General features: G+C 29.4%; 2 protein-coding genes across 2 annotated transcripts in view; one reads left to right on the top strand and one right to left on the bottom strand.

Annotated features, from left to right (window-relative positions):
• LOC129911254 (tumor susceptibility gene 101 protein) overlaps positions 1 to 22,200 on the top strand; it is a 326,606-nt gene that overhangs the window by 7,581 nt on the left and 296,825 nt on the right. The gene's annotated exons all lie outside the window — the stretch shown is intronic.
• Positions 12 to 6,342, bottom strand: LOC129911249 (uncharacterized). The gene is made up of 9 exons (XM_055988978.1): positions 6,273 to 6,342; positions 3,348 to 3,545; positions 2,871 to 3,087; positions 2,722 to 2,805; positions 2,539 to 2,672; positions 2,166 to 2,299; positions 1,952 to 2,106; positions 1,619 to 1,860; positions 12 to 671 (listed from the first exon to the last, which is right to left on the bottom strand). Exons 2-9 carry the CDS (start codon positions 3,513 to 3,515, stop codon positions 309 to 311), a joined length of 1,497 nt encoding a protein of 498 aa, XP_055844953.1. The 5' UTR covers positions 3,516 to 3,545; positions 6,273 to 6,342; the 3' UTR covers positions 12 to 308.

Raw genomic sequence — 22,200 nt, 5'->3', positions numbered from 1 at the left:
TTAACCTTGTTCTTTAATAGTAATACTGTTTTGCGTTAAATAAGATTTTCATAAGAAGTCTGCGTTAGGTAGTTAAAAGTTATTGTAATTTCAATTGGTTATACGAGTATTGTACATGTAGCTTCGCGAGAAAATGAGTAGGGTTGCTGAAACAAAGTAGGACTTCTGCATATTTTCATGAAATCTCGATTAATTTTTGGTAACAAGTGCGTTAGTTCATTTATTTAACAAATTTCCTTTTTCAAAAAATAAATGGCGGAACTAATTGTTATAAATTTAATTTTCCTAATTTTATTTTATATTTATTTCTATGAAATTTGTCCTTTATGTGTAACATAGGATTCATAACCTTGTGTTTGTGTAGATAGATTTTTAATTTTCAAACAAGTTGCCATTACAAGTGCTGATAAAATACAAATCAATAGCGATATAGCAGCGGCAGCAGTTGAAAACATTGATGTTGTAACACAAATTTCTGGAATATTTCTATTTGAATATAATCTTATTGGATTGGTGGTTTCGTGAGTTTCTTCTTCTTCTTGTAACACCCGCAGAGATTGAAATAAGTTGATATTTTCCGAAAGTGATGCGTTTGTTTCGGGCTTAGGTGTTGATTTTAAAACATCACGTTTGGAAATTGCTTTTAAATTTCTCCAATGACATGGTTGACTCTGAAAAAAATAAAATAAAGACAAATTAGGATTTCCTATTTTGATGGGCGAAAGCTAAAAATTTTGTTATGAAATTATATGAGAAATTGTTATGGCTCAGAAAGGTTTTTTTTTTTATTTATTAAAGCATACAAGCGGCTTTACAGCTATACTATCCTTTATGTGGTAAGTTTAACCATAGTACAAGCTTTTAAGAAACAGAAATGAAAATGATAACGATCTAAATGCATTTCACATGGCTTAATGAGAAGGAAAAATAGAGAGTAATTCAACATTCGTGAAGTTCGAGTAAGGAAAGAATCTTTATACTTGACTGTACGTCCAAGGTAAGGGTCAAGGGTACATATTTCGATAGGCATTCTTGGATGGGAGGGTATTACGAGGAAAATGCTTCAGGGGAAGAATGTATCTGGCTATTTCGCCAGTAGGTAGGTACTACAGTCAATGAGAAGTTAAATAAAAAATTAAATATAAATTTTAGTTCGAATATTTTAGCTAGCTTAAATAAAATCGGGACAAATAGGTACCGATGTCCGAAGCTAACAACTTCACCAAACAATCCTTTTGTATGGTTGCTGCAATATCAGTACAACGTTTGAATCGTGTTTCGTGTATAGGGCACTTACGATTTATTTGTCACATGGATCAATGGATCTAAACGAGGAAGTGAAATCTTTACAATTTCGATTGAAAACTGTATAGTTTTGGAAGTCAGTGAATGGTCAAGAAGGGTTAAGTGATTTTAGTATTTAGTCGTCAGTTAAAACTTTTTTTTCAAGAAAATGACGTTAGAAGATTGAGTAGAAAAATTTATTTCTCATTCGACTTTCTGATAACTTTCATTCAAAACTGCAAACAATGGCCAGTAAAATGATATATTCAATTGAGAAATAAAAAATAGAGATTGAATAAGGCTTTTTTCTTTTATATACAAAATCAATACTTACTGGACACCTTCCATGACACATTCGCACATCGCATTCAATGTAAAGAGCTGGTGAACCCGTAAATCGAAAAGTTTTCATATAAGCATATACTTGTGTCTCATAAATTCCACCATCTGACCAAGATCCTCTGAATCTTGAAATAAGTTTCTCATTAACTGGGCAGCCATATTCATCAATAAGTTGAATTCGTTTATTAGCTCCATTATGTGCATAACAATCATTTACAACAATATCAAATCCCTCTAGAAAGTAAATACAAATGATAAAAATTTAGTTTTAAAGATCTTAAAAGTGATGCTATGCTTTAAATCTATTTTAAAACTATTGTCTCACCGTATTTGCTACGCATATAAATGATAAGAGTTAATGGATCACCAACACGTACAGGTCCAGTTACACGTGACCCACCTATTCCATAACCATTTTGAATTTCCATAAAACATTCAGGTGGACTCAGTGTAAAAACAACAGGGTTTCCGGTTGCTACCCTAAAATTGTTAAAGTAATTATTATAAATCTTGAAGGGTGTTTTTTTTTTAGTTCATACTCAACATCCAGAAATGGAAAGGTTACTGTTTTCCAAAAATCATAGCCATATTCACATGTTACTTTAAAGTGTTCATCAAATTCTTCCTCGATCAAAGGATTATATTGTACACTGACTGTATTCCACATGAAATTCTAGAAAAAAATAAGAAAAAATTAAGAAAACTATCAAATTAAGTTAAGAGAAGTTTTGTGAACGAAAACAATAGAAGTGATAAAAAACCTCAAAAACGTATGTATTTAAAGCTTAAATGACTTCTTGCATTGAGTTAGTCCTTCGTACTATGCATAAATTTGCCTCAAAGCTTCAATAATGAAAAGCCAATTGCTGACATTTTTCTCTTTAAACTTCTAGAACTTGGAATTAACCTTACCGTGGGATTCTTTCTTTTTTCATCATTAAGAGCGTTTTTCCCAAGTGTTCCACATCTATTCAACTGAATATAAAATTCAAAGTAGTCACTTCCGGTACCATTGATGTACATACAATCGGGATCATATGCATATCCTGTCAATAAAATTTTATCATTTGAAAATAATTTTTCGAATATTGTTACCTGCTGAGTAAACAAGCCCATTAAAAGAGCCATTAAATCCTATACGTATCTTCATGTAATCATCTTGACATTCGGCTTCGATATCTGAAAAGGATTGAAGATATGAAGATAAAAAATTGTATTTATATTGATTCCAAAATAATTCTTACGTTGTACTCGAGTACTATTAAATCTCAAATGCTTTTTAGTATAATCCAATTCCCAGTTATCGGGCTTCCAGTTTTCACTATCATACACTGCCGTATGATAAACATTTTTATGACCAATCGAATTAGCAGCATAATGCTCCCGAGGAGATAAGTGAGTTCTTGAAGGACGGTATGAAGTTATTGGAACATATCCCGTTGAATCAGATATATGATCTTCCTGAAGAAATAAAGTAAGATTAAATGCTCTGAACTAACTAATTCATGTCCAAATTCATCACTTTGCATATATGGTCTTAAAATTGCGTAGGTGTTACGACAAATATTTTAAATTTCATTCATAAAGTTCGTCGATTTCTCAAGAATTTATAGATGATAAAGTCTTAAGAAGCAAAAAATGTAAGCACCTGTTATGCACCTAACTAGCTTCTTGTAGTTTAACGGATGCCACAATTATATCAAAGATATAACTATACTCACTTTATGTTTTGATTCTGATAAAAGTCCAGCTCTTTTAGCAAGCTTTGGTGTAATTGTTGGCGAACTATTTCGCAGAGGAGGCAGCAATGGCAAGTTGTTTGTTTTGTTACTTCGTATCGTTACGCTTGATGTCTTGCTTATTACAGAAAACTCAGTCGTAGACTCCATGATGGGTTCTCCTAGGCATTGTGAAACTAACTGCAAATAAACACAACAACAAAAAAATAAAAGCAAAAAAAGATTGCGAGTTAAGATTTGCGATAGTTCTGAATAAAATTATTGAACAGTTTCGATTTGTTAAGTCAGTATACTCGTAAAGTTAGACATGCTTGCAAAAATGAAATTGGAATAGAAATCATCTCAAGAACAGAGATTCTTTGGGATATCTGTGATCTATTGTTAAGATGTACTTGTGTTTTGTTTATACAACATACCTACATCCGGTAATAAAATCAACGATTTCGAATTTTTTGAAGGTGGAAAAATAACCACATATTTGGTCGATGTAAAAATAGGTATCAACCATGAGCATGGATTTTTGAGCTTAGGAGGAAATATAGAACAATGACAGTTATGGAGTCCTGTATTTTGTAAACGTTCTTAGATGAGGATTCTTTATAATTTTTGTTTTCGATTCGAATCGAATGGACCATGTCAAGTCGCTTCCACTCAATTCTGTTTTTGTGTGTTTGTGATATTTAAAATGTCAAATATTGATTTTATTTTATTTCTTCCAAACGCAAAAATTATAAAAATTATAAATCTGAAGACGACGATGAAGAAGAAAATGGTAAAAAATCATTCCATTGAATTAAGGTACTCGTTTTAATTTTCTAATTAATTTTAATTTCAGAAAACAATACATTTTTGAATGGAAACAAAAAAAAAATGATTGAGTATTTTTTTTGTTGACATTTTAGAGTCTGTATTAAGTATTAAGTGCTTCTGATTTTAAACCGAGAAAAGAATTTCTCTTCTGAGAAGCGTTCTAGCTGTCAATTTCATGCCAGTAAAACGGTTTCAGAAGCTTTCTGAATGCTTCCGAACGCTTCTGGACGTCCAATCGACAACGACTTAAATGTGAACAGATTGAAATTTAGCTGTAGTTTATAAGCTACCATATCGAAATGAGAAAGTTCCAAAGATTAAGTCGTTGGTCAATTAAGTACTTCGAAAGTTTTTGAATCCGTGCCCAAGGATATAGTAAAATCATTAAATAGGTTTTTATTTGAATTTGAAAGGATTTTTTTAAATATTTTTTTGCCGGAGCGCACAATGCGGTATTTTGGTATAAAAACTGGCCAAAAATATTAAAAATATTTGGGCACATTTTTCACATCCAATAGGTACCAAATGACTAAAAAGTTATATAGAAGGAAAATTTTTCATTTTCTTGGTACAGTAAAACCCACTTAAGTGCTTACCTCCCGATTAGCGGTGAAGAAAATTGTTAAAAATCAAAAATTGCACGTACAGTCCTGTGCTATAACTTTTTTTAAAGCTAGTAGTTTATTCTTTATTTTGTTTTTTTTTAACTCAAGTTGTTTCATTAAGAAGTTTTTGAGAAATTAAGTTTTAAAGATGAAATTTAGAAACATTTTTTTTTTCGTTAATTAATTGATTCTGTATAAGATTTAGCAATATCATGGACTTTTTTTTAATCATTATTTAATGACCTGGTAGTTTTAAGCCAAATACTAAAGAATTCATTCTAATAAATAACAAAATTCCTAAAACCCTATTTTTTTTTATTTGCATTAAAATTTTTTATCTGCATTTTTTTTTTTTTTAATTTTTAACTGAATGCATTATATCTCAAGAATATTGTTCCAAGTTATGAGTATTTTAATACTTCGCTTACGAATGTTTTATTCCAGAGTTCAAAACTTTAAATCGTTCTCCCCACAATAAACGTTTTCAAAGCCTCATAACTTCAAAACTACTGCACTGATTCTGAATCTATTAGTAAGGGTCGTTTTTGAGGAGTTATTTTTTTCAAAGGGCTCTTATTTCCGGGGGGGGGGGGGGGGTATGTAGATATGTTCTACATATCTATCAGTTTAATCATGTTAATGCAGTAATGTAAAAAAAAAAACAAAGAAAAAAGTGCAAGTTTTTAAGTGTGTACTTCAACCCCTTCGTACCCCTTTTTTAGAATACAATTATTACCTTGATTGTCAATATCCTTATCAAAATGTTTCACTAAAATCACTTTAAGTAAAAAAACAAAATACTTAGAAAATTCACTTTTCTTATAAAAATCGCAGAAAAAATCGTGTTTACCCAAATAGTGCAAGTTGCAACTGATGGTGTCGCGAACTGAGTGGACTAATTTATAGATAGATTTCAGTAAAAAGTATTCGGTTATCTATCTGTTATGGGACAATATGGCAAAATTGAAAAATTTGATTTATGACCACGTTTTAAGTCATAATACCGCACTGTGCAACGTCAGAAAGTTTAAGTATGTTCATTTGTTCATCTTTTGCATCATAGCTTCTAAATTGCCTGTCGCAATTTGACAAGTGATGGAACGTTGAAAGCGTCTTGCGCATACTCTGTTTATAGACTATTTGCCGGAAAATTAAATTGATTATGAGTTATGACACCCTCTAGGAACAAAACTTATGAATTATGTTTTTCGCTGCAGTGCAAATATTTTATCACGAGACTATTACTTCAAAATAATTCAAATAAAAACAGTTTAATATCTGAAAAAAACCCGGCTACTCCAAAATCCAGCCCTAAAAAAATTTAAGAGAAGAAAATAATCTCATCTGAAAATTGTATTATGATGTTCATTAAATATTTGAGCAACTTAAGTTATGAAAAAAAGTCATTCACATAACCTTTTTTGGATATAACCTTTTAAAAAGTCTTATTTCAAATACATTTTTGGTATAACGGAATGCATAACATACTTACAGCTATAAAAAGGAGTACGTATAAGGTCCACTGATTTAGATTAATATTAACATAGTATTTCCTTTGCACCTTCATATCTAAAAAAATATACAAAATACAAAAAATATGAAAAATGAAAAATAGTTTTTTTTTTTTTTTTAATTATTATTATTTTTTATTTTTATTATAATTTAACAAGATCTAAAATAAATAATAAAGATGTATGGAAACCTATGATGAATAGCAACTCTGAATATAAGTTTAAAGAGGTTAACATATTCAAGAGATAATGCATTTTTTACTAAAACTACGTCCGGTAGTAAGAAAATGTGACTAAAATTTCAAATAGATCCGTTTATACATGTTCGTAGCATAATTCAGCTTCCTTTGAACAAACCATATTAAACTTAACCATCCGACAAAATGATACATAAATCAACCAACAAAATGTTAATTATTTCCGTAAAGCAGAGAGGTCGTGTTGTTATGTTTATGCCAATCAGTAAAAGTTGTTCATAATATTCTTCTGAAGGTATAGGTGTACAACATCTAATCTTAACTTTAATTTATTATTCTATGGAATGTCGTCGATTGTCATTCGATGGTGATAGTTTTTTGAATAAAATTAATTAATGATTTATGTTGTTTAACCATATGTGCAAGCAAATTCTGTCAATTTCTTTAATATCTTTTGTATCTATAAGCTATATTGACAAGACTGATGCACATCTATTTGTAAGTGGAATAATGTTTAATTGCAGATTTCTGTTTGCTGTCATTGTGTTTTTGTCGTCGCGTTTAATTACAAAACCAAAAATTTGTGCACAAAAATTGCTACATTATAGGAAAATCTTTGATGCAATCACTTTTCTACAATAAAATCAATAAACATTTAATACACTTCATTAGCTACCAAAGTAATATGTTCTTTTAATAAACTTCTACGTAATGAGGTATCGATGGAGGCGAACAGCGATAAAATGGGAGGGTTGTGGTCCAATCCGAGATCATGATTACCGTCGACAATCAAGAAAAAATTGAAACGTATCGATTCCGAAATTAGTTGGTCAGTAAAAAAAAATTTTGACAAACTATTTGTTACATTTTTTAATTAAAAAAAAAAAACCATACTCATACACCACAGTGGTCCAGAAAAAAATAACAACAATCTACATAACCTATTTTATGTATTACACATGTACACCTATTTGAAAGTTTTAAAATTGTTTTTAAACCCTTTTAGAGATATACATATCTATATTCCAAATGTCAATCTGTGAATTTTTATGACTGACATTAGTTCATCTCTGTAAAAGGAACTATGAGAACAAGTGAATTTATTTTGAATCAAACAAATCAATTTTACACTTTGCTTTATTTCTTTAGTTAATAAATTCATAAAAAAATTAAACAAAAACCCATGATATTAACATTGTAATTTATATCTGTTATCAGAAATTTCTCTATAATAGACTTTTGTTGGCTGTTTTTTATTTCTTTCAAAAAATCTCAAAGCATTAAAAAACTAAATTTTGAAAAATAGCGTTTACCCCTTCTCGTGGATTATTGACTTTTAATTGAAAAGACCAGAAATTGGTCAGCGAAGAAATAAAAAAAAAAAAACTATAGCTGTTAAATTTTGAATAGAAAAAATGATACGCATACGCCACAGTGACCTACCTAACCAAAGTGAATTGTTTGATTTTTTTTAAAATAATTTTTCTGACTAAAAAAATGTGTTATATAGTTACGGTGACCATATTTCTAGGGACAAAACCCGGGACAGATACAAAAGTCGTTGGATTGTTTTGAAAACATTGATTTAAAAAAAATTAATAATTAAGTAAATAAATAAATAACAAAATGAGTTTTCATAATTTTTCCTAATTTTGATATCAAGATTTCTTAAACTATTTCATGGGAACATTTTCGTTAAAATCATTTAAGTCGTTTAAGAGGAAGTCAGAAATCAAGAAAACAGTTTTATAATGGGTACTGTTAATAACTTCTAAAAAAATATTTTTTTTTCAATCAAAATAGTGAGAGTTGTTTTTTAACATTTTAATTTTATTTTAAATGATTGTAAAATTTTGTAATATTTAATTCAACATTTAATATGTCCTTTAAACTTTTTAAACTAAGCGGATTCTTTCCTCTTTCATTATTCAAACAAAAATTTTGTAGCTTTTCAACCTGACAAACACAAGCTAAAACTAAATAATTGACGAAAAAATGTAAAAACACTAATGGTTTTATTCGAAAAATTAGAAACATTTTTTATTCTTCAACCACTGTTCTCTTGTCTTCCGTACTAATTATTTAAAATTTAGAATACAAAAATCAGAGAATGTAGAAATACGGGACAATCACGGGACAAATTGCAAAACACGGGACACTTACACGTCCCGGGTTTCTTAAATAAAAACACGGGACAAGCTATAGAAATACGGGACAGTCCCGGGTAAACTGGGACGGATGGTCACCGTATATACATATAGTAGAATTTATGTTTCTAAAATAATTTTAACACTCTTTTTGATTGAATTCTAGTAAGAAAAAATTGTTTTTTTTTTTAACTTTTGTAATTTTGCAAAAAGTAGGTTAGTTATAAGATTTAAGGTCTTGTTTTTATTCTTCCGTAGGTCTTATAAATTTAAAACCAATACGTTTTGGATAAACGCAAAGTTAAAGTTCAATATTTGAAAAAAATTTGCAGTATTTTTTTTTGCTCATATGGATTTTATTTTAATTTTCTCTAATTCACTTCCACGTATTTTGAGTTCATATCTTGGCAATAGTTTTATATGAATTTTTCAGATTTTATTTTTTTTCCATAGCCCAGTTATAGTTTTTGTTTGAAACTAGCTACTAAACGAGAAAATAAATAGCCGTGTTTTATTGGTACTCAGTATTTTACTGAGTAATCATTTTATCCTAACCCTCTACTGCATACGAAGCCAAATATGGTTTTGTCTATTTGTATGCACTTTTCTCTTCTCTGTCACAAAAAATTTATAAAGATTCAATACAATCCTCTTCTTTGTGTTTCTGAGAACCCATAAGGATAGTTTTTTCGTGTGTCCGACACAAAATAAAGGTGTATTTTATGATCACAGGTGAGTCGATCAGTCGTGTGCATTGAAATCGAAAGTGTAGAATATATTCATACTTTAAGTGTTAATTACTGCGTTTGTTTGGAAAGAAAAGTGGAATTAAAAATTTATTTTTGATCGATTGTCTTATTATGTACGCTATGAACCAATTTTTATTGAAAAATAATTATTGGCCTGGTCTTGGGAGGGCAAAAAGTACGAAAGCCATATTTGGCTTCGTATGCATTAAGGGGTTTTAAATCTACACAATTTGTTAAATTTTTTTGTTGGGAAATTTTGTTCCTTTTCATTTTTTTTTGCTTGGAAGCTTCAGAAATGGAGCCCCTTCACTTTTAGAGACATTTTTTTTACGTTAACCCCATTTCCAGGGGCGTAACCACAAAAAATTTAGAGGGAGGGAGGCTTACCTATAATATTTTTCAATCATTTTATTACTTTTTAGTTTTTTTAAGATCTGGGAGTGGGTGAAAATGTTGGAGCAAGACTTACTTTGACAGTGGAAAGAATGTGAACCAGAAAAAAATATATATAACGGAAAAAACAAATTGCTGTTTTCGGTTCATGTTCTTAAAATGAGCAAAATTTGAATAAATTCTTAACCTTTTGTAATGCAATGTATTTATTTTACTTTATTTTGTTTTTAAATGATGAACATTTATCTTTTGATTTTTTTAATTTTATTCTTTACATAATCTGAATAAATAAAATTAGTAAAATTTCTTACCCCTTAATGCATACGAAGCCAAATTTGGCTTATAAACAAATTTTTTAAACAAATTAATTTAAACAAATTTTTTAAATGTAAACCGTTTTGAAACAACCCAAAGAACCCATGTAAAGCATTTTTAATTTTTTCGTCCACTAATATTAATTCATGCAGTAGAGGGTTAAACAACAACAAACGATTACCTTTATTTATTATTAATAATCCTTTTTGTTAAAGGATCAAAAACGTATAAGTTTAGAAAAAAAAAACTTTTGTTTATCCTTAGTAATCATTTGTTGTTGTTTCCTATGCAAATTTTTACTGAGCTAAGTACTGAGTTACTAATAAAACACTGCTAATATTCGAGAAACTCAGAGAATATGAATATGGAAAGAATGCTTTTAAAATAGAACAACTCAATGTTAAAATGGCTTATACGTCGTCAGTGAACTAAGGACCTTCTTTTTTCGAGATGACAGAGAAGACAGAAAGACGGTTGGTAGACACACTATTTGCACACTTGTTTCACCATTCACTATTCATCAACAGGTATTGGTAAAAATTGTTTTTTTTTTTTAAGGAGCAGGTTATTCTAAGGTAATATTGAAACTCACATTCACGTTTCATATTTGAACCTTTAAGTCTAAGATTAATTGTGTACATTTTTGCGTCACATTATTTTGTATCCTTTAATCACAAGTAAATGTTTCGTTTTACATTTTAAATAAAAAAAATACAATGAATATAAACCGCGCACAAAGTTTCTTAAACGACGACGTACGTTATCCGTTGCGGTTGAGATATAGAAATCAAAGAACCAAACTCACAACTTGCCACTATAAGGTTTTCTAAGTCGACGATTAAGAAAAAAATTAAGAAAATCACTCATTTGTGACCCACTAGGGTTTTTGTTTTTGTTGCGAAAATAGTGTTATTTTTTTGTTTTTCTTTATAAACTTTGCATTAACACGTGTAAGAGGTTGTTTAAAACTTCTTTATAACGAAGAAGATGGTGCTATGTCGACGCGACGATGCAGACGGTTCGAAAAAATGTGAAGCGAACCGCAAAACATCAGGACTTATATTAAGTGCAATGGTTTGTGAGAACAAAGTGTGGAAAACAATTCATGGTCTTTGAAAAAGTCTTTCAATTCGAAATAAAGTTTTATAGTTAACATTAGATTTTATTTGATGGTCTAACAATTTTTTAAATCTTGGTTTTTCGTGTTTTTCTATGTAAATTATGTTCGTCAAAATGATTTTGCTCTTGTCGTTTGTAACTTTTCCTTTCATAAATACTCCGAGGACGATCAGTCTCTTACTCCTAACCATTTGATTTTACTGAATAATAGGTGATATGGTATAACTGAATGACCCCGAAGACAGGAAATGGTTACAAGAATTTGTCTTGATGTTTTTGTTTATAATATGGAGTGAGCAATAAGGATAAGGAGATCCCGGAAGAATGAAATACAATTCGATCTTATTTGAAAATGTAATTTGGACTTCCATATAAATATTTTTGTAATTGTAATTGTAATTCTAATTGTAATTGAAATTGTAATTGTAATTGTAATTGTAATTGTAATTGTAATTGTAATTGTAATTGTAATTGTAATTGTAATTGTAATTGTAATTGTAATTGTAATTGTAATTGTAATTGTAATAGTAATTGTAATTGTAATTGTAATTGTAATTGTAATTGTAATTGTAATTGTAATTGTAATTGTAATTGTAATTGTAATTGTAATTGTAATTGTAATTGTAATTGTAATTGTAATTGTAATTGTAATTGTAATTGTAATTGTAATTGTAATTGTAATTGTAATTGTAATTGTAATTGTAATTGTAATTGTAATTGTAATTGTAATTGTAATTGTAATTGTAATTGTAATTGTAATTGTAATTGTAATTGTAATTGTAATTGTAATTGTAATTGTAATTGTAATTGTAATTGTAATTGTAATTGTAATTGTAATTGTAATTGTAATTGTAATTGTAATTGTAATTGTAATTGTAATTGTAATTGTAATTGTAATTGTAATTGTAATTGTAATTGTAATTGTAATTGTAATTGTAATTGTAATTGTAATTGTAATTGTAATTGTAATTGTAATTGTAATTGTAATTGTAATTGTAATTGTAATTGTAATTGCAATTGTAATTGTAATTGTAATTGTAATTGTAATTGTAATTGTAATTGTAATTGTAATTGTAATTGTAATTGTAATTGTAATTGTAATTGTAATTGTAATTGTAATTGTAATTGTAATTGTAATTGTAATTGTAATTGTAATTGTAATTGTAATTGTAATTGTAATTGTAATTGTAATTGTAATTGTAATTGTAATTGTAATTGTAATTGTAATTGTAATTGTAATTGTAATTGTAATTGTAATTGTAATTGTAATTGTAATTGTAATTGTAATTGTAATTGTAATTGTAATTGTAATTGTAATTGTAATTGTAATTGTAATTGTAGTTCTAAACAAATTTGTAACTTTTTGTATGTATTTAAGAATTGGTGCAACAGAATTTGTTAATTATCTTACAATTTTTGTGAAAAATTGCTTGTATTGCAATAGGCCATGATCTTGAGTCCGAAAACCTAGGATGTTAATTGTTCATGCTACAATGCTTTAAATTGTTTTCGACTCTTATAGGTGTAATGAATTAGCAGGACATTTAAACGTAATGATTTATTAATGGTTGCTCCTTTATATTTTTGCTTTTGTGAGTTCTTAAGCAACCTTTATCTTCTTTTGTTTGGTGGTTATCACTCCCTGACCTAGGAAGATTCTCAACACAGATACCAGACACGCAAAATTACTGAAGGTAATAATTCGTTTGTCAGCTTAAAAAAACATAATAGCAAGGTAAAGACGGAAGTGCGTATTAATAACGCACGAAGCCATACATTGTCCACACTTAAAAATTATTCACCTCTGCGTTAAAACAGCACTTGGTAGCCAGTAATGCACCGTTGATTTTAACCTTCTGTTGGCATTGAAAACCAACCATAGACTTTCTGTTTCTTGAATAAATATATGCATATATGCCTTGCGTAACTGTAAAAGAATTTATATAAAAAAATATTTTCAAACCCACTCCGTTAGTTATAAGTTCTTCTTTGTTTTTTGTTTTGTTTTTTATATTTTTGTTTAAAGTAAGATGTTGTGATAGAAATCAAAACAAAATGAACTACGTTCCACAACAATGTTACTTCTCGAAGTACTTTGCTCTCTTCCGAGGTTAGATGAACTTCCATTGCAAGGTTCTGTGGCAGCGCGTCTGCCAAGAATAATTCTTCGCTTATTCTTATCTTTCCCTTTTAATTTTTTTGCTTGCGATTCGCCTAATTAGTACCGTTTGAAGGTAACCATCTAAGTGTGAAAAGTAACATCCAAGAAGTTGTAATAACGATTATCTTCAGTCACGATTCTATTTAGCAATTTTATGTTGTTGTTGTTGCTGAAATACCTATCCAACTATTAATTTTATGTCCCCATATAAAAGGAATTTTACTCAAAGCAATGGCTTTATAGGTTTTATTATTTGTGATTAACACCAACAGAAGTTGGTACCATTTCTAAATATTCGATCTATTATGCATCGTACCTATACGAGTATTCATGGAGTTATATTGTGCAAAAAAAGTTACAGAATATTGGAAAATGGTTTTCATGCTTCGTTAAGATCTCTTTTATGCTAAAATGAAACTTACAACAGAATGTACATAGGTTTTTAATAGACAAGACATATTGGGCCATATGAGTCATAAGTCATAACGGTTGCGTGATGAACGCATTGAAAGGTGCGAATAGGTACGAGAAAAATAGACATTCTTTGCAGAAAATTAGAGGAAATCCGTTTTTCGATTAGACAAAAATTTAAATACGATAACGATTTTAAAGGTCAGCATTGTAAAAAAGACTTTTTGGATGTTGAAGTCGTGTGGTAGAAATTACTTACCTTCAAAATGCTTAATGTAATTACCTACAAATAATTCACTTTGATCCATTAATGATCCTTAATCCTTCTTAATGTTTGATTCAAACTAAAATGAACTTTATCTCTTAATTAGTCCTAGTATGCTTGCTAATATACCAATTATTTTATTCTACTTATCCCCTCCCCATTATGCTGTGGTCTGGATAGATTTAATTAAGTACTTCAAATTTAATTAAATTCAGCTCCCGAAAAATTAATTAGTTTTACCACTTGATTTGATTAATGTGTTTAGTGTTTATACATAGGTATTTTATTTAATTCATTAAGATGTTAAAACATAAACCTGCATTTGTTCAAAATAGATCCCGACAAAAGATTTAGATTCTTAAGTGATCACATATCTTATCCGGATTGGATTTGCATTCAAAAACCATTTTTAAAACCGCATGTTCTATCAAAGAGAAAAAAAAAACAAGAATACGCTGTAGTATCTATTCCCATTTTAATTAGTTCAAAGTGTGATAATAAAATGCGGTTTTTTGTGGAACACTATGAATTAAAGATAAGTGTGTATTAGAATATTTCAATATAAAAATATAATTTGAATACCTGTATGCTTTAATTATGGTTTTAAGTTGTGTATATTAATCATTTAAATTTATAGGGATGCGTAGCATTCACGAACCATTAGAAACTGAAGATGTTATTTCTTTCTAATTTGCAATAAAAGCTTACGTTTTTTTTGCCTTACAAATAATTTTTTTAATTTTTATGTTTTGTTTTGAACGTATGTAATGTATTCCTATGCATATACATGGGCTTCTTAATTTTAAACAAATTTGATGTTTTTATACTTTCATATTTCTTCCGATACTAAGAAAATGTGGTTTCTGTTTTTATTGAGCCTTTGGTCAATATTTATTAAATAGAATGCTCGCGACTTGGTCATACGACTTGTTCTTAGGCAAAAGAAACTTAGAATGATAAAGCTCTGGTATTAGTTTCAGTAAAATAGTATAAAATAGTAGGTATTAGTTTATTAAATAAGAAAAGACTTACTTACCATGAAACTTGGCAAACATTTTTTTTTGTAATTGGAATGAAGGATCGTAAGAGTCTATTAAAGAGCTGTATAAAAACGTATTTTTACTTGAAACGAAGGCAGGGCAGTGAAGGTCAACCGAACAATGAAAAAATTGTTTGCGGAATATAATGATAGTACACATGTTTAAGTTTTATTTTTTAAACCGAGTCGAATGCCATTAAAGTCCATATGATTACTAAAAAACGTTATTGTCGGTTTAATGCAAGTGTGCTTGCTTTTTCACTACAGCAGCTTAAATATAACCGAAACCCATGTGAAAAACATTATACACTATATACAATGCGGGATGAGGATCTTAGATGAAGCATTTACAAGGGATCCATAAAGTCCTCTAAAATATTATTGGCCAGAGTTTTTTTTTTTAATGGTTGAGTTATGTTTGAGAAAGATTTCATAACAGCTGACATTAATGTAAGTTTTGTTTATTTTTGAACTTGGTGAAAAATTTTCGTTTGTTATAAGAAATAAGAATCTGAAGGGTCTTAAAAGTTATATTTTCTTAAGAAATAATGAAATTCAAAATTAAGATAAAAAACTATGAAAAATATGTTGCTATGAATTTGTTTTCTTTTATTACACGAACCAAGAATCTATGCAGTCTATATAGTGGAGTCAAATTAGCTTTATACCTCGGAATCCAGGGAAAGTCGATGCATCTGAAAAACGAGTATAGGGCTGCATTATAAAAGGGTCAAATAAGAAAGTTAAAAAAAAAAATTTCACCGCTCTCGATTACAACAGTTTTTATGGACCGTTTACTGTCATTCCGTATGCAAGCGTCAATCGGAATTGTTGTCTCATTTTAGATTTTGATCAAACTTTGTAGGGATGTTCTCTAGGACTGTAAGGCAGCAAATCCATGATGATTTAATTTTAAGTTGCGTGGTTTCCCCGCTACCCGCATTCGAACTTTTTCAGAAGGTCATTTTTATGTTATTATAGCTTTGCGTCTAGTAAAGATATCTTTTTGTTTGAAACGCCATTTTAAAGCTTAAGAATAGTAATTTTTGAAAAAACATTAAAAATTTACGTAATAATTATCCCTGAATTAAAAATTATTTTTGAAAAACTGGTAATTTTGCTGATTTTTCATGGTTTTTGACTGGCTCCAGAACCTTGGCTATTATATGTAGGAAGCTTATACTTACCAAATATTAAATATAGATATTTTTCAACAAAATAAATCTAAAATGAACTCGATGGCTGTACTCCTTATGTAAAAATTTTAAGTTCAAAGTTTTGAGTTTTTTGAAAAAATATTTTTTTATACTATGATTTTTTACGATTTGACTAAAGATAGAAACATGAAACTAACAGTGTGTTAAGTTGAAACTTTTAACTTTAATTCCTCTAAATAAAATTGTGTTATTTTCATATCTTCTTAGTGTACCGCTTGTTTGAAAATTCGCAAAAATGCTAAAAAGCCAAAAAAAACCCCTACTTAAGGCTATGATTGCACTATGTTTGACATAAGATAGAAGCATGAAATTAATAGTATATTTAGTTCGTACTCTTAGCTTAACACACTGTAAGTTTCACATTTCTTCGTTTAGTCAAATCGTAGAAAATGACAGTATAAAAATTAGCTTTTTTAAAATACTCAATACTTTGAACTTAAAATTTTTACATAAGGAGTACAGCCATCGAGTTCATTTTAGATTTATTTTGTTGAAAAATATGTATATTTAAAATTTGGTAAGTATAAGCTTCCTACATATAATAGCCAAGGTTCTGGAGCCAGTCAAAAACCATGAAAAATCAGCAAAATTACCAGTTTTTCAAAAATAATTTTTAATTCAGGGATAATTATTACGTAATTTTTTAATGTTTTTTCAAAAATTACTATTCTTAAGCTTTAAAATGGCGTTTCAAACAAAAAGATATCTTTACTAGACGCAAAGCTATAATAACATAAAAATGACCTTCTGAAAAAGTTCGAATGCGGGTAGCGGGGAAACCACGCAACTTAAAATTAAATCATCATGGATTTGCTGCCTTACAGTCCTAGAGAACATCCCTACAAAGTTTGATCAAAATCTAAAATGAGACAGCAATTCCGATTGACGCTTGCATACGGAATGACAGTAAACGGTCCATAAAAACTGTTGTAATCGAGAGCGGTGAAATTTTTTTTTTAACTTTCTTATTTGACCCTTTTATAATGCAGCCCTATACTCGTTTTTCAGATGCATCGACTTTCCCTGGATTCCGAGATTTTACAAATTTTATGTCTAATTTGACTCGACTAATAAAAATATTTTAGGTAACAAATTGAAACATAATTGCTGGATTTGAGAAGGGTACTATTATTATTATACGCTTTTTTGTGATAAAACTAGTTTTTCCCTAGACCTGAAAAAACACCTTTTAACATTAAAAAAAAAAAAATGTATAGACTTATTATATTCGCAATTCCTATGGCAAAGACATTATTTTTAATATTGTTCGTAAGGGTTCCATTTTAACTATTGATTTTGAGATTTATCACGCATTTTCTTTTTTTTTCAAAAAGAAAAAAAAAAGACTACTTAGATAACACCGGCACACAAAAAAAAAAAAGTGTCATGAACCAGAAACCAGACCTATCTTTCTATATGTTTTTGGGCACGCTGAATCCGAATTTGAAGTCCGTTTGGCCCCATCACCCTCCAGTTTTGAGCTGTGAGTGCATTTTGTTTGAATTTTTATGACTTTTTTGGAGTTTTTTGCATTTTTCTCAAAACTGAAGGATGACCGGGCAAAACGGACTTGAAAATCGGATTCAGCGGTCCCAAAAACATATAGAAAGATAGGTCTGCTTCCTGGTACATGAAACTTTTTTTTTTTGTGTGCCGGGTATGACAGCGACATGTCGCGACATTGCTAGCACACAAAAAAAAAAGTTGTATGAACCAGAAACCAGACCTATCTTTCTATATGTTTTTTGTATTTTGAGTCCGTTAATTTTTTCTCTGTTTATTAACGATGTTGAGGATCATTTACCTGGTGGCGTTGTTTTTGGTGATCTTTTTATTAAAGTGCTGCTTTATGCGGATGATCTCGTGATTTTGACGGATAACCCTGTGACACTGCAACTTCAAATTAATAAGTTGAAACAATATTGTGATCTGTGGGACTTAAAGATCAATACTTCGAAGTCTAAAATTATGATTTTTCGTCCCCAGAACCGTGGTGTAGGGAACGATCGCACTTGGAATCTCAATGGTTCTATCATAGAAGTAGTTCAAGATTTCAAATATTTAGGCTTCACCATTTCACACAATTTGAATTTTCGAGTTCACATAAAAGACAAATTGTCCGCAGCTAAAACAGCTATCAACTGCATGTGGTCAAACTTTTTCAAAAACAAAAGTATTGATCCGGCCTCAAAATTTAAAGTGTTCGATGCAACCATTAAGAGCTGTTTTTGTTACGGTAATGAAGTTTACGGGTACAAAGAAACAGAAGAGATGGAAACGATTCAGAGATATTTTTTCAAACGTATCTTTAGACTCCCACCGAATACACCGAATTATGCCATTCACATTGAATCTGGGCTACCTCCAATTTTCATAAGGAATCTTAAAGCAAATGCAGACTATATGATCAAAGTCATGCAAAGATCAAACAATAATTTGCAGAAAAGGATTCTTCAAGTGGCGTTACACTGTAGGTATTCCCCCTTCAAAGATTGGTATGAGTTGGCTTCGGAACACAATTTAACATTGGCTTTGGATCTGGACGGCTTAGATTCGTGGAGAACTTCCCTTTACGACTGTATTTCTGCGGTAGATGATCAAATGTTTCAGTCATTTCTCGATCGAGCGAGGGTGTCGGTATCAAGGTCAATATACAGTAAACTTAATCTTTGTTTAGGTTCATCAAATTACTTTCGAAACGAGTTCACTGTTAACGAGATGAGTTTGATATTCAAGCTGCGCACGGAAATGCTAGAACTAAACTACAGACCTCACAGAAATGATATTTACCCCAATTGCACATTATGTAATCTAAATGAAGCCGAAACCGTTTTTCATCTAATAGCATCGTGTCCTATTTTACAGGAAATACGACGTGTTTATTTTAATAAGAGTTTCCTTTCATTAGAAGATTGCCTTGCGGTTCTTAATGGAGAGTGTTGTTGGAAATTGCTTATCCGGTTTTCTTCAGAAGCGTTTTCATATAGAAATACATACGTTAACCTAACCAATCTAATATAATTTTGTTTTAGCTAAACTAAAAGCCCGATTTACACAGGATGTTGCAAGTCTTATATTCTTTTTTTTTATATTTAAGGTTGTATTTTGTATAAATATTTAACATTAAACATCAATTTTTAATCTTGATATTTCAAAGAATTAAGTTCACAATCTGTGATAAATATGTAGTTACCATTAATTTTGTTTTAGCTAAACTAAAAGCCCGGATTTATTCCATTATAATAACACTTTTCAACAAAAAATGTATTTAAAGTTTTAATGTCATTATTAAATTATATTTTTGTTTTAGCTAAACTAAAAGCCCGGATTTATTAAAAAAAAAAAAAAAAAAAAAAAAATATTGAAATATTGTTTAACAACCATTTTGTATTTTTTCTTTAATTTGAATTTTAAAATTCATGAATTGTAGCATATCATTCTGGCATGTCTTTATTTTCATTTATTTTTATCTAATTATAAATATTAATTAATTTGTACTTCTTTTTTTTTAAATTTGCTTTATAAAAATAATAATTCTCTCTCAAATTGAAATAACTTTGAAATAACCGGCAGACGGCTTATAAGCCATGCTTGTATATCTTTTATTTAATTATAAGTTTGTATCTTTTCTTTGAAAAAATAAAGATTAATAATAATAATAATAATAATATGTTTTTGGGACCGCTGAATCCGAATTTCAAGTCCGTTTTGCCCGGTCACCCTCCAGTTTTGAGAAAAGTGTAAAAAAGCCCCAAAAACTACCTTTCTTTGTATTTTTGCATATTACTCAAAACTAGAGGGTGACAGGGCCAAACGGATTCAGCGGTCCCAAAAACATATAGAAAGATAGGTCTGGTTTCTGGTTCATGACACTTTTTTTTTTTTGTGTGCCGGTGTAATTGGTGCCTGTGGTAAACCAATTTTCATTGGGGTATCGTTTTATTGAAAGTTTTTTTTTTTACTTATTTGACTTCTCTGGTAGTTTGTAACTTTAGTAAAACTAGATACCTATTTTTACTTGTATTTTTTTGTGTGTCAATAATTTTCACACAGGATATCGCTAAAATAAAGAAAAGTTGAAATTTTAGTTCTTTTATTCTCTGTTACGAATAACTTAAAATGAATTTAAAATTAAAATAAAGTTTGCTGCTCAGCTCTTTTGTTTGATAGAAACATATACTTGCTAAAAAGCGGTATTAATGCATTTTTAAAAATTAAATTAAAAAATTAATTTAAATCATAGAAGTTACCATAGAAATGCTGTTAAACATAAACTAGAGTGATAGAGAGAACTCCACATGTAGAGCCTTAGTGTGAAGCATTAAAGTTGGAGAGTTGGTTGTCCCTTTCGAGATCATAACTGTCGGTCGCAATTAATTTAGTGGATGTAGAAACTATAGCATCTGAACATACAACCAATATAAAAACTTTTACCTTTTATTAAAACCTAGAACAAAAATGATGAGATGCATTTTTTCATGAAAAAATCAGCTTTGTGAATTCTTCACAATGTAGGCAGACAGAAAGAAAAAAAAAAACACAAAATGGTATGACTAGCTTGGAACGAAGACCACCGGCGAATCGACTAAATTATGATATTAACCGTGCTTATATTTTGTCAATTAATCCCCCTTAACTGCAATAAAAAATAACTAAGTACTTTACGTTTCCATGAGTATTTATGGTCAAGAATTCCGTTTATACTGCCCATAGGTAAAGTATGTAAATAAAGGTGCAAATAAAATTAATTGAGTTTATTCAATAACGGCTTTAATGATCACATTATAGAGTTTCCACTAATGATGGTAATTAAATTTCTTCTTCTTTTTTTTCTCTCCCACTGATGCCTTCATGAAAAAGTAAATATAAAAAGATACCGCTACTGCTAGTTATGTTTCTATTTAGCTGTGTGTGAACGAACGTGCATCAGTAGCTTATTGCTTAACAACAATTTTTTGATCTAGCGTCAAAACCTCACCGGGATGATGATGATGAAGAAACATCTACTATACAAAAAAATTGCGCAATGAAAAATAGCATGACATATCAAATAATGTACACTGACACTTCTGACTATGGTAGGTAGGAAGGTACTTATGTATGTACAAAAGTATCTTTGCTGCATAATAGTAAGTAGACAAAAAAAAATTAAGAAACAAAACAAAAATATGACAATGCTTCATGACTTTTTTTTTGTATGGAAGTAACATAAAGTAATGATTTACGAGTAAAGAAGGTACTTTAGTCTGCACGTTATATTCTTTTAAGTTATGAGATATAATGCTTAAGACTTGAGAAACTTTACGTAAAGGTAAGCTATGGGTTCACAGAAAACTCTTTACTTTTTATCACAGAAGCTTATAAAAGCTCAAGAAGAAATTTTTAAACCTAATAAGGGACTGAATACAAGAATCTCGCAATATAAAGATTGATTTTTAATCAATATAACAGTTAAAAAAGCACACACAAATCCTTGAAATCTATGCTTTGAAGAGCTTTTAATAGAGGATTTTATCATTTTTTTTCCAAGGATTATTCTTTCTTAAATATATTCGTTAATATTTTTCTCAAAAGTTCTAGATAAACAGTTCAACAAGATGCTTTACTACTAGACCAGTCAATTAGTATCTACTATTTAGAATTTTGACGAAGAGCTTTTTCAAATCCCCTTCTTATTTTTTGGAAAAAAGCTTTCTATTTTGATCTTATTGAAGACAGGATTTCTTTTTTTAAAGTAGTACACGCCAGTAAAAGCAGATTGTGATCTAGAGAGATCGTATACAAAAAAAAGCTTTAAGATTTTTATTTGAAAAAAGCTCGATACAAATTCTGGTCAATTCTGTATATTTTTTGGTAAAATGTTTTTCTTTTAAGATAAAAATATTCTTGAAAAAAA

This window comes from Episyrphus balteatus, chromosome 2, assembly GCF_945859705.1.
Source record: "Episyrphus balteatus chromosome 2, idEpiBalt1.1, whole genome shotgun sequence".
In the NCBI taxonomy this organism is placed as follows: domain Eukaryota; kingdom Metazoa; phylum Arthropoda; class Insecta; order Diptera; family Syrphidae; genus Episyrphus; species Episyrphus balteatus.
This window is presented reverse-complemented; position numbering and strand designations above follow the sequence as displayed.

Bases quoted from the DNA above. Each gene is read 5' to 3' on its own strand.
- LOC129911249 (XM_055988978.1), bottom strand. From the start codon at position 3,515: ATGGAGTCTACGACTGAGTTTTCTGTAATAAGCAAGACATCAAGCGTA. The intron at 3,088-3,347 runs GTGAGTATAGTT...TTATTTCTTCAG, and splicing joins TATCAGAATCAAAACATAAA to GAAGATCATATATCTGATTC. The intron at 2,806-2,870 runs GTAAGAATTATT...AATCCTTTTCAG, and splicing joins TAATAGTACTCGAGTACAAC to ATATCGAAGCCGAATGTCAA.